The sequence below is a fragment of the Adiantum capillus-veneris genome, chromosome 4, assembly GCF_014529385.1.
Source record: "Adiantum capillus-veneris isolate H3 chromosome 4, ASM1452938v2, whole genome shotgun sequence".
NCBI lineage: Eukaryota > Viridiplantae > Streptophyta > Polypodiopsida > Polypodiales > Pteridaceae > Adiantum > Adiantum capillus-veneris.
In genome coordinates this window covers 49,837,029-49,850,433 of record NC_140934.1, presented here as the reverse complement: position 1 = coordinate 49,850,433, position 13,405 = coordinate 49,837,029, and the positions used below count along the sequence as shown (strand labels likewise).

Below are 13,405 nucleotides of genomic sequence, written 5' to 3'. Positions count from 1 at the left end.
GAAAGCCATTGCAAGTCCTTTCCCGGACAAGGGACCACTTATGAACCTCCGCGTCAACAGTGCAAACGCAAGGATTTGTTCAAAGCTGCGCTGAGCAGTACACGACCGAATAGTATAAAGAGCTCGAATTCTAATAGTTCGTGCACTAACCTCGCAGCTCCTAATGAAAATTCCAACCGCTGAGGTAGGCATCATTCCGATTGTTGAGTTGTCAATAGCCAACTGAATTCCAGGTGCCGACATGTATGCCCTTCATTGGCTGAAGTAGAAACAACTATTGCTTGAAACAATATCTACGCAACCAACAAGAGCATTGTTGACCCAAGAGGTAGTCCATTGTTTGCGAGTAGATCCATCATCACCACCCTTGTGTCTAGGACATTTCCACATCATCACCCAAGGGAGCCTCTGACATTACTGTCGCTGAGGTGGGCTCCATCCACCGGCTGCATCCCAAATTCCACAAAATAAGGGGCAAGTAAAGGAGGGCTGAGATCCTCTAACCAATGACCCCGACCTTGACTGTTCGCAAACGTATGTGATAACTTTAAGAATAGGGCTTGATGGAAACGGTGACTAGTATGGGTGCACAAATAATATTTGCATCAAAATTGGTCTAAATTGAAGAGGTTTGGTATAATGATTTAAAAAGAAAACATGTATCTCACGATCTAATGTTTTGGTGTCGTGATGCAATGGGGTAAGGAAGGTTGGCTAGTCTCGCCAACTGGTCTAGAGCCAAGCCCTCTCCACACTATCTTACACGGGCATGCTCGGGAGCGGAGCATATGGACCGTCCAATCCACACTTGTAAATTCAGCACAAAGACTAAATTCAGGTAAATTTGGGTCATCTCATGTCCCATGGTCTTGAACATACAACTCACCCTAGCAAACCATGTGCTCCAACCGCAATTGAAATATCTGGCATTTGGGTGTATTACATGGTAGATGCAGGCCCATTTGTAAATTCCAAGCACTTTTGTAGATTCAGAATACTCGATCGCCCATGATCTATGCACAGAGCGAATTTTGCCTTCATCCTTGATCCCATTTGGGCATGCCCATGCAAAATAGCCTTGAGGGCCAACCCCTTATTGATCAGGAGGAAAATATTGCAGCTCTGTTTGAAGTGTTACTCCAGAATTAAATGCAAATTGTGATAATTATGAAAGATTATAACCAACACCTAGCCTTAAAGAAAGGAGCTGTAGAAAGAAATGAAACTTCAAGGGGAGGGGTTTCAATCAAAGCATCATAGCAAGTGATAGGCGAAAGGTGGCTTGAAGGCGATGAACACTCCATGTCTCTAGTAGGGTCGTCAAGGTAAGTCCCCACATACATCATGTGTGAATGAGGCTCACGTGTTAAGGTCTGCCTGCAAATCTTCATCCTAAGTATGAAGAGATAAAAGTCATACACCCTTGACTATCGTTTGCTTCAAGGGAAAAGTACCTTCTAGCAACTCCGGAGCCATTTAAGGCCGGTGCACATCCCCACAAGAGTGCAGAGGCATACCGACGTGCCAACGCGCTCATTTGGATGCTTGCATGGACATACGAGGGCACCCCCAGGCATGGGCCCGTCCATGTGTCATGAATGTTGAAAGAAAAAAAGGAGGATAATAATTTCTTCTTACAAACCACCAGTGAAAATCATGTATAAAGACTGTCCAGGTCATCTACCAAGCACATTGCAGAGGGGGCTGCCAAAATTGACTGCATTGGATAACAAGCTAAGTAGTTCATCTAACACTGGATCTACTCGAAAAAAATCTAGCTATCGCAGTGTTCACTTGTAAGAAAACGGAAAGAGAGACTTTTGCTTCATTACACAAACATCCACCCCTCATAACAAAGAGGGGGGCGTTTCATTGCACGAACCTCTGATTACAAGCTCTCATGATGCTGACATGCACCGCAATTTCTTCTGTCAGTTGTATAATTACACCTTTGATAAAGCAACCTATATGATATTACAAGGGGGGCCACTCCAAATTCCTGACCGTGGCCCGAAAAATGAACCGCACACAGTAAGCTTGAAATTTAACTCACTACAATACAAAGCCTTCCGTACTAGAGCCTAAACTTGCAAAACATTACCCTGAGGAGTATCAGCAGCTTCCACAAGACATTGAAAGACTTGAAATAAATTGTTCCTTGAAAAGATCCCCGAGAGCTCTGCGAACATCGATCTACAAGATCCAAAGAAAAAAGATTAAAAACCTCTCTCTCTCTCTCTCTCTCTCTCTCTCTCTCTCTCTCTCTCATAACAGGTCTTGAGTTCAACTCTCCTGCCCAGCCCCGTCCCCCTTGTGCTCTCCCTGTAGCCCCCCCCTTCCCCCCCCCCCCCCCCCCCCCTCTCGGCCCCACAGGTACCCCCCCCACCCCCGGCCGCAGGTACAGCAGAAGACAGTTATCAAAAAATTGCAGAAATTCGAAATTCAGTTTTTTTTTTCTCAGAATTTGCAATTGCAGAATTTGCAGAAAGCGGGCATTTGTTGTGATTTGCAGAAATTGCAGAAAATGCACACCATGTATGCTTAATGTGGGAGAACATGTATGCATAATGTGGAAGCACTTGTGCATGTAGTGCGGTCTGCTTCCGCCGCAAAACTCCTCTCGTTTTTGGCAACGACCAAACATGAGGAAGCAGAATGATAAGCTCGACCCCATAGCAGATGCAGTCTAAGAGTGCAAAGAAGAAATGACCGAAACCATTAACAAGACAACCTATTAGGGACAATAAAGATGCTCGAAGATCGCGTTTTGGCCGAGGAAAGCAAGATCACTGCACTGGGAGATCGTGTGACGGCCCAAGACGAAGAGATTGCGTCACTCAAGAAGGAGCTCGCTGAGGCACAATCAAGAAACACGCTTGAAGAGGGAAGGAAAATTGCAACCCTCTGTAATATAAGAACTCACAAAATCAAAGAGCCAGTGCGAGCCATCAAAGAGAGGGAAGAGCAACATAAAGAAAATGACGACTTCTTGGATGGACGTTATTACAAAGACTCAACCAAAAGCAGATGAGCTGAGAAATGGATCGAGGTTGCCAAGAAAGGGAAAAGCAAGGAAACAACATACACACCCACCATTATCAACCTCACACTAGAAGAGGAGCAGAGAAGATGTGTACGCTCTCTACATGTAAGAATTTGTGGCCTTAGAGACAAAGATAATGTAGACGAAGAGGTAAAAGAACTCATGGCTTTGATGGGGGTTCATGAGCTGATGCACTCAAGAGCTTGGAGAGTGTGCAACAAGAAAAATGTGAGCAAGGGGGAAACCTCGAAAGAAAGGGCACTCATTCTTCGTTTTCCCTCCGTGGAAGCGAAGAACGACTTTTTGAAGAAGAGACTAACTCTTAAGAACACGGGTATCTTTCTCGAGGATGACCTTACCCTCTCACAGGTCGCCCATATGCAAGAGGTAATGCCAGAGATTAGAGCGGCAAGGAAAAAAGATGAGATTGCATTTTACTGAGATGGAAGAGTGCTCATATTGGAGCCACGCCCCACATGACAGTGTGAAGCCTATGGGACCACACTCAAAGTTGCTACCTGGAATTGTAATGGATCTATGGGCCTTGATGTGGGTGCTTTTGAGGAGAGTTTTATCGGGAGAGAGATCATCTTTACTCTGAGACACATCAGGCCCCTCGGCAGTCTATGCCTCACATTAGTGGATACGGATGGGAGACAGCTTGTAGACAGAAGACACGATCAGAGCACAGAGGGCAAGGCTCACGAGGAGTGGCAGTGTTATTCAGGGAGGAGTTGCATCCATTGATACATATAGCCCGCAGGGATGAGCAAGTTACGTACATGTGGGTGAGATTGAGAGCAGAGGCTGGCAGATATCTTTACATTGCTATTTGCTCCTTTCCCCCGAGAATGTCAGTATATGCACCACTCAGAGGACAGTCCCCCTTCTCTATTTTGGATGATGACATATCGGAGTTCTCTAGAGACGGTGACATTATCATTGTAGGGGACTTCAATGCTAGGACAGCCCATCATCAGACAGTATTTTATGATACTTCAGAGGAGATGCTGAAGAGTTGGATGTTGCAGAGACGGGCCTATCCAGACTATCACAGGATGGGGAACATACTGAGTATGGACGGCACTTGATAGACATGGGGACTGCACATGGATTGGCCATCTTGAATGGCCTACTGGGATTTCCTGTTGCGGGAGGTTTCACATGCTTTCCACACAGATATGGAGCGAGCACAGTAGATTATGTCATGGCACAGCCGAGCCTCATCTCTAGTATCCAGGATCTCACAGTTGGGCCTAGACCTGTTGGGGTGACAGTAGATCATGCTCTTGTGCCGTTGACCATCTCTTTCCAGTTCAGTGTAGAACACAAGCCACGGGTAGCAGCCCCTACTCGCTACAATTTCATGCGGGAGACCGATTTTGTATACATAGACGGGATCTACAGACGCCTTTGCACAGAGGAGCCAAGGCGGCCTTTGGAGGACCTTACTACTATACTGACACAGACACTACATGATGTAGTAACAGAGGCATATCCTCACACCCAGCCTGAGCAGAGATGCCGTTCTGGGAGCATGCCTCAGAACAGTTGGTATGATGAGGAATGCCGCGAGCTATACTTCAGAGGGAAGTGCTTTTGGGGGACATCACTCACAGACAGTCGCAGATTGACTTCCGACGCCTAATGCGGCGGAAAAAGAGGGCATTGTTGGCTCGACTAGAGCAGGATCTATACTAGCTATTCTTGAATCGGGACTCACGTGAGGCATTGCGGCTCTTTCCCTCCGCTATTGTTATATGCAGATGATATCGTGTTGATCTCCCACTCTCCGGAGGGGATGCAATGTCACTTGGATGCTTTGCATAGGTTTGCCCACAAAAGTAGTTTGTCTGTCAACCTTGGTAAAACCAAGGTCATGGTATTCAATACCACCCCACAATGGAGCAGGAGGTCAGCGCCCGCATTCACATACGACCAGGAGACATTGGAGTATACAGATGCTTACACTTGCCTTGAGGAGAGCAACAAAGACTAGATTGACCACAGCCCATTGGGCATTGGGTAGATTGGAGAGGATGTGTTCACAGGTTCAGTTTCAGGAGCCTGGGACGAAGCTCTGGCCCTTTGACACTTGGGTGGCTTCTGCATTGCTCTATGGAGCTCAGATATGGGGGCCTTCATTGGATCATCACGGGAGGACAAGTCGCACTGATGGATGGGGGGGCATGGAGAATCCTCTAGTCTCTATGATCTCGCAGCTCATTAGAGCCAAGGCTTCTGTACCACGTGCCATTATCCGAGCAAAGCTAGTTGCCCCCCCACTAGTGATTGAGACGCTCACCAGATTTGTCTCCTTCATACACCGCATGTGGAAACTTCCCAAAGAAGGATACGCCCGCCTTGCACTCGAGTCCTCTCGACAGTTAACCATGCAGGAAGATACAGCATGTTGGTATGGGGAGATGACATCATGGTTTTAGGCGCATGGGTTCAGCATAGATAGATTGCCCCCCTTCCACTACTCACTGGATGCACCCTCTCTGACTCTTCCAGAGTCCGAGATCACCAGGCTCATCTGCCAAGACCTGACTCAGCTAGACACCAGGAGGACATGGATACAGCCAGCACAAGAGCTGGGCACAAAGAGGGCTTTCTACAGAGAGCATCTTCTCCAGCTTACGAAGGACGACTTTGTGACGAGGCCAAGATACATGGACACCCACTTGTCTCATGGGATACGGTGTGCTATTGGCCGGAAATGCGCACATCTTCACACCAATTGCGGATCGAGACTAGGAGATACAGCAAAGTACCAACAGAGGCGAGGACTGTTGGGTCTAAAGGCCCTTTTGGACACCTCTCATATGTATTTCTTCATTCTTTTATACCTTGGGTGTGAACCACCCCTAGGGTCACTTAAGTGACCCTCAAAATGTACCCACATTATAAAACCCAAGGCTTTTGAATGCGTGCCTTATCAAACACACAAAACCAACGTACAATAGCTCTCTCTCTCTCTCTCTCTCTCTCTCTCTCTCTCTCTCTCTCTCTCTCTCTCTCTCTCTCTCTCTCTCTCTCTCTCTCTCTCTCTCTCTCTCTCTCTCTCTCTCTCTCTCTCTCTCTCTCTCTGCTTGTGGGCTTGTTTGCATCCATCGCCAGCCCCTCTATTCCTTCAAACTGGTATCAGAGCAAAGTTCCCTACTCCTACGCGCATTCCCTCACGAGAAGTCTTCATTTTCTCTCTCCTGCACAGTTTTCTCTCTCTAAAAACAACAGAGCAAGTATTTTCTCTCTACTCCTCGCACTCGAGGACGACAATACCTCAACCTACAGGTGCTTATATGCTGAAAACAGGTTGAAAGCAGGTCATTTGGGACTGTTTTTTCTTCAAAAACAGGTTTTTTCTGTTAATTACAGCAAGCACAGGTGGTACAGGTACATTTGGGATACTTTGGGCAACACCAATTCACCCGTAGAATTGGGGTTTTGCCCTATTTGCTGAAATTTCAGTAAATTGTCACTTTAAACTTGGGGGTTTTGCACATTTGTGCAAGATTATTCAAGTTTATGCCTTACAGAAGCAATTACAAGAGAAATTTCGGGGACTCGAGTTGAGAGATTTAGGGTTTTTTGCTGATTTTTCAGAAATTTCAGAAAATTGCGCAGTAACTTTTGGGGCTTTTGCAAATGTGACGCAATTCTGGACAATTTGTAGCATGTATTACAATGTATGGTCCAATTGAGCAAAGTTTAAGACTTCTTTCACATATACACAAGGTTTATGTGACAATAAATACATGTATTTACCTGCAGATGCTTCCCATTGAGTCTATGTATTGCTGAAAATACATTTTGCAACAGCTTTTACCTCAATTGCAGGCTTGAGGTTAATGCATTTGGTTTTACTACTGAAGTGGAAACATTCATGCACAAAATGTATGCTTTATGTGTGTGCGGAAATTTCAGTATTTATTACTGAAATTTACCTCTTTTACTGCTGTATACTTTGGATAAAGTGTTTGTAACGTATTGTTACGTTCCCTTACAGTTTTACAATGTTTTATGAGCCTGTAAGAGGCTAAAATTACAACTTGCAGCCTGCTGTTATAAAATTACAGCAATGAATTTTTGGTCTATTTTGCACCGAAATAGAAATTACAGTGTTTTCAGAGCCTGTAAGAGGCTAAAATTACAACTTGCAGCCTATTGTTATAAAATTACAGCAATGAGTCAAAATCTTTGATGGAAATCAAAAGATTTGATCGCACAGGTTTTGATTTGTGGAAGGAAAGAATGCAAGGCATTCTATTCCTTAAAGATTGCGAAGATGCATTGCTCACAGCAAAACCTGAAAACTTGTCAGATGCAAATTGGGCAAAGCTCAACAAAAAGGCTTTTGCTTATATTAAAATGGTTGTGTCAGATGATGTGCTTACTGACATTAAGCGTCTTGACACTGCACATGCTATCTGGGAGAAGTTAACTAGTTTGTATGAGAATAAAACTCTTGTGAATCAAGTTCATCTCATGCAGAAACTTGTAAACATGGAATTAGATGAGGCAAAGCCTGTTATCTGAGCATTTGAATACTTTTACAGGTGTTTTGAGTCGGCTTCAGGATTCACGGCTGCAGCCATTTGATGACAACTTGAAAGATATTTTTCTTTTGATGACTTTGCCTGAAAGTTGGGAAGCGCTTGTTGTGTCGTTGTCAAACAATTAACCTATGATGGTGTAAGAGGCTCCATTCTCAATGAGGAGATTAGGAGGAAAGCCAATGGTGAAGGCAGTGGCACAGCTTATCATGTAAGGGACACATCAGATAAAAGGAACAATGTGGCCAATGGTGGTAAGAGCAGGAGTAAGAGCAAGGGAAAATCTCAAGACATAACTTGCTATCAATGTGGATGTTAAGGGCATAAACAGCCCGATTGCACGTTTTACAAGCAAGAGCTTGAGGAAGAAGCAGCAGCAAGGTAAGAAGAAGAAGGATACAAAAGATGCTAAAGGTGATGATGACACCTCTTCTTCTTCTAAGGATGTAGGCAAGGCCAATGTGGCCTCCAGTGTGGTCATAGAGGAAATGGTTGATGAAACACTTGTCGTAGCTTCGAGTGCTTTTGATGATGTTGTGGCTATGGCAAGTGATATGTACATCACAAAGCCAAATCTTATTGACGCTTTGCTTTCAGCACATGATGGGTTGTCCCAGTCCTCGATAGTAGATAGTGGTGCCTCATTTCATGTTACTCCTTATTTGGAGTCTTTTGCCACATACACTGCAGGTAGCCTAGGTAAAGTTCACTTGGGTAATAACTATGCATGTGACATTGAGGGTGTTGGCACCATTCACTTGGCTTTGGAAAATGGCCAAGAACTTGTTTTGCATGATGTTAGGTATGCCTGGCATTAAGAAGAGTTTACTATCAATTGGGTAGCTGGATGTAAAGGGCTCCTTCACTACTTTTGGTGGTGGTTTTTGAAAAATACAAAAAGGTTCTATGCTGATTGTGAAGGGCAGTAAAAGGGGAGCTTTATACTATTTGAATTGCAAGGCCCTATCTCGCAAGTTTGTTGCTATGGCTGAAGTTCATTGTCCAATGGAACTTTGGCATAAGAGACTTGGCCATATGAGTGAGAAAGGACTACAGGTTCTCTCCTCTCTTGGGAGATTTGATGTAAAAAGGTCCTGGCCTTGAATTTTGTAAAGATTGTATCTATGGTAAACAAGTGAAGTTCTCTTATTCGTCTGGTGTCTCTAATAAGTTGCATGCTCTTGATTTAGTACACTCAGATGTTTGCACTATGCCTGTGAGTTCACATGGGGGTACACGTTATTTTGTATCTTTCATTGATGATTTCAGTAGAAAGACTTGGGTGTATGTACTTAAAAACAAGAGTGATGTTCTTGATGCTTTTAAAAGACTTCATGCTTTGGTGACCACACAGAAAGGTCTTAAGTTAAAGGCCATAAGAACAGATAATGGGAGAGAGTATGTATCACGTGAGTTTAATGTTTTTTTGTGAGATGCATGGTATTAAAAGGAAATTAACAGCCCCTTATAATCCATCATCTAATGGCGTGGCTGAGAGGTATAATCGCACAATTTGTGAGAGGATACGTTGAATGTTGTCCACAACTAATCTTCCACTAGAATTTTGGGGGGAGGCTTTGAAAACTGTAGTTCATGTATGCAACCATTCTCCAAATCATGCTTTGGACAATGGCCACCCTGAAGAGTTTTGGTCTAGCAAACCTGCTTCAGATGACCATTTGCGTGTTTTTGGCTGCGACGCATTTGTGCATGTGCCTGTAGGTCAGAGGACTAAGCTAGACATGAAATCCATCAGAGGCATCTTCATGGGTCATGGAGATGAGGGTGAGATGGGTTATAGGGTATGGCTACCTCATTACAGGAAAGTAGTACGCAGCCGAGATGTAGTATTTAATGAGGATAGATTGCTACAAAATGCTACACATGTAGACCATGACAAAAAGAGAATCAAATTTCATAATGACCAGCCAACCCCATCTTTGGCTGAAAATATGGTGCCTATTGATGTTAAAAATGAGCAGCAAACATTTGTGCAACAGCCAGAAGAGAATGGACAGCAAATTGATGCACAAAATGGGGTAGAGCACAATGACCAGCAGGCTGAAAATGATGTACAGCAGAGTATTAATGCTGAAAATCAGCAGCTAAACAATAACGGAATTGTTCCCGAGGATGTAGATCCTTTGCCTGCTAATGTAGATCATTGGTGAGGAGGTCTAAGCGACAGAGACGTCAACCAAAGAGGGTTCAGCCATCTTTGGATTGTATCTTGTTGACTGATGAGAGAGGGAGAGCCTCTTACATACAACGAGGCCCAGTTTTGTGAAGACGAAAGTAAGTGGGAGCTAGTTATGAAATTTGAGATGCAATCACTGTATGCAAATAATACATGGGAGCTTGTGCACTTGCCCAAAGGTAGGAAAGCTATTCCTAACAAGTGGGTTTACAAGATCAAATGTGCTGATAGCAAACCCAAATACAAAGCACGTTTAGTTGCTAAGGGTTATGCACAGAAGGAAGGCATAGACTTCCAAGAGATCTTTTCACCTGTAGTGAAGATATCTACTCTCCGTGTGTTGTTTGATCTATGGGCTATCTTAGATTTGGAGCTGGTCGAATGGATGTGATTGCTGCTTTTTTACATGGTGACTTGGATGAGGAGCTGTATATGCTACAGCCTGAGGGCTTTCTCATTCCAGGGAAAGAGCATTTGGTATGCAAACTAAAACGCAGCTTGTATGGGCTGAAACAAGCCCCTAGACAGTGGTACAAGAAGTTTGATACTTTTATGCTCAATCATGGTTTTAACCGCAGTCAAGCGGAACACTGTCTTTACACTAAAAAGGCTCCTGATGGTAGTCTTTTTATGCTAGTCCTATATGTGGATGACCTGTTGATTGCTGGCAAGCACAAGCAGATGCTTTGAAAAAGAAGCTGAATTCAGGTTTCTTGATGAAAGATTTGGGTGCAGCTGAACATATTTTGGGTATGCGTATCACGAGGGATAGAAATAAGCATCTTTCATTCCTTTCTCAAGACAAGTACACAAAGAAAGTGCTTGAAAGATTTAATATGGCTGACGCTAAGCCTCTTGGTGTGCCTTCACCACCGCACACAAAGCTTAGCAAGCTTGATTGTCCAAAAGATGATACACTGGCCATGCTATGAAAAGCATTCCTTATGCTTCAGCTTGTGGTTCATTGATGTATGCCATGATTGCTACACGACCAGACATTGCTTATGCAGTGGGAGTTGTTGGTAGGTTTATGTTTAATCCTCGCAAACCACATTGGGAGGCAGTGAAGAGCATTTTCAGGTACTTAGAAGGTACACAGGACACATGTATATCTTATGGCAAGGGTACACTATCATTGTCGGGATACTATGATTCGGACATGGCAAGTGATCTTGACACTAGAAAGTCTACAAGTGGGTATGTATTCACACTTGCTGGAGGTGCTATTTCATGGTGTTCAAGGTTACAGAAGATCGTGGCACTGAGCACTACAAAGGATGAATATATTTCAGCCGCAAAGGCTTCTAAGGAAGCTATTTGGCTTTGCAGGTTGGTCAGAGACTTTGGTCTTTGTGCATATGCTCCAGTGCTTGGTTATGATAGTCAGAGTGATGTATGCCTGGCTAAGAATGCCATGTTCCATGCTCGTACCAAACACATTGATGTCCGGTGCCATTTTATAGGACAGGTATTGGATGATGGCCTTGTCACACTGACAAAGGTCAAAACGCTTGATAACCCTGCAGATGTTCTCACTAAGTGTCTTGCTCAGACACAACATCAGCATTGCTTACACTTAGTGGGAATTGCTTAAAGGTACCACATCGGGCCTTTAAGTGGGAGGTTGTTGGGTCTAAAGGCCCTTTTGGACACCTCTCATATGTATTTCTTCATTCTTTTATACCTTGGGTGTGAACCACCCCTAGGGTCACTTAAGTGACCCTCAAAATGTACCCACGTAATAAAACCCAAGGCTTTTGAGTGTCACCTTATCAAACACACGAAACCAACATACAATAGCTCTCTCTCTCTCTCTCTCTCTCTCTCTCTCTCTCTCTCTCTCTCTCTCTCTCTCTCTCTCTCTCTCTCTCTCTCTCTCTCTCTCTCTCTCTGTGTGTGCTCGTGGGCTTGTTTACATACGTCGCCAGCCCCTCTCTTCCTTCAAGGACAGCCCCCTGTGTGACATGGAGCCTGAGACAGAGTTGCACTACACATGCCACTGCCCCGTCTACTACGAAATACGGGGCCGCTTCCACTGCTTGTTCAGAGAGGGCTTTGGACCACTCTCCATAGTCATGAGGTACGAGGATCAGAGATGTTTGGGTTTGTTTCTGCTCGAGCTACGCAGACAAAGAGAGCCTGATTAGAGGAGAGGCTAGCTAGTCTCAGAGACACATGACACACTTTTTTAGAGCAGACACTCGACACCCGGAGGAGCTACTACCACATTTCAAGAAAGGGGGCTGAATTCAGCCCATAAGTACGTGCTACAGTGTGTGCGCACTGCGAGTAGTGGGTGTAGGTGCTCACAGCTTTAATGGAAAGCTAGCCTTCTCCCTTGCTCTATGTAGCGGGACGATTTGCTCTCGTGCATCTCTCCCCCCTTTGCACATATGGTACTGCCCCTCTAGTTGGGCTTCTCAAGTGACCATATACAGTTATGGGGGGTTTTATGCGCATTTGCCAAGGCAAGAGCCTTCTCGCGTTCCATCACGAAGGAATGCAAGAACGGAGAGTTTTCTCGCGTGAAAACTCGTCCGATTTACAAGGGAACTGTCACATTGCTTGCGGGAGCACCTGAGACACGCGTAGGTGTGCTTGCTCCGCTCGAAACAATCCAAAACAGAAAATTACAGCCTGCTGTGTTTTTCTGCACGTTTAGGGTTTCGCACCTAAACTGCAGGGAATCGCTAGGGAAGCCTCGGAAAGGCCTTGGGATGTGTCGTAGAGTTTAGAGTAGGTGAAAGCCAAAGCCAACCGCCCCACGGGCCAGTTTCAAACACTTAGAATATCTTGTCAGTTTTCTCTAGGGTGGTTGTCACAAACTGCTGACGTGTCAAAGCCCTAAAGAATGGAGCCAACCTACAGATGTCGGCCGAGGGGCCTAAACCCTAAGAAGAACAAGTAACAAAAGCAGAAGACCTACCAACTTATGGAGACCCCATCCCATGGGCCCCCAAGTGATAAAGGATTAAAATCAAGCAGGACACACACATGCGCGTGCACCAAAAAAAAAAAAAAAAAAAAACTAATGACGTGGCAATTGTACGGACGCTCCGCATTTTGCGTTGACTGTTGACGTGGCAGTTGTACGGACGCTCCGTATTTTGCGTCGACTGCCGACGTGGCAGTTGTACGGAATTCCGCAAAACGCGCCGGTAGCTTTTTGGCATTGCTTTTCGACCATAAGCTTTTGAGTTTTGAAGGCTTTTCACTATAACTGCTTTTCAAGCCAAGGGCCTTTAAATATGAGGTTAGGGCTCATTCTCTGGCATGCTTCCTGGAGAAGGTGCAGAGTCTGGAGTACTGGCTTGTACTGTGTCGATGCAATATAAAGAAATACCAAAAGGGGTGCCAAGGTTTGGGGACAATACTCTTTGGGGTGGAATTCCGCCACTCCGTGTCACGTGTTGTCTCTCTCTTTTAGTTCATTTCTTATTGAAGTCCTAAAAGTCTGTTCGAACTGTTCTTTTCTATTGGCACGTGGTGTTCGTCTTGTGACAGTTGTCCAGGCGGACATGCCACATCATCACTTTGTGACACTGCTCCTCCCCGAAAACACTCCAAAATATTCCGCTTTTTTAGAAAAAGCTTAGCAGAGCGCAT

At 44.8% G+C, this 13,405-nt stretch overlaps 1 protein-coding gene across 2 annotated transcripts in view; it reads right to left on the bottom strand.

The window, feature by feature from the left end:
* Positions 1–1,828: 1,828 nt before the first annotated feature.
* The window catches only part of ATMIN7 (HOPM interactor 7), a 107,039-nt gene continuing 95,462 nt past the window's right edge, over positions 1,829–13,405 (bottom strand). For both annotated transcript variants that reach the window (XM_086510462.1, XM_086510463.1), the window contains one exon: positions 1,829–2,193. In XM_086510462.1, coding sequence (XP_086366588.1) covers positions 2,113–2,193 — 81 coding nt within the window. In that variant the 3' untranslated portion in view covers positions 1,829–2,112. The remainder of the gene's footprint in view (positions 2,194–13,405) is intronic.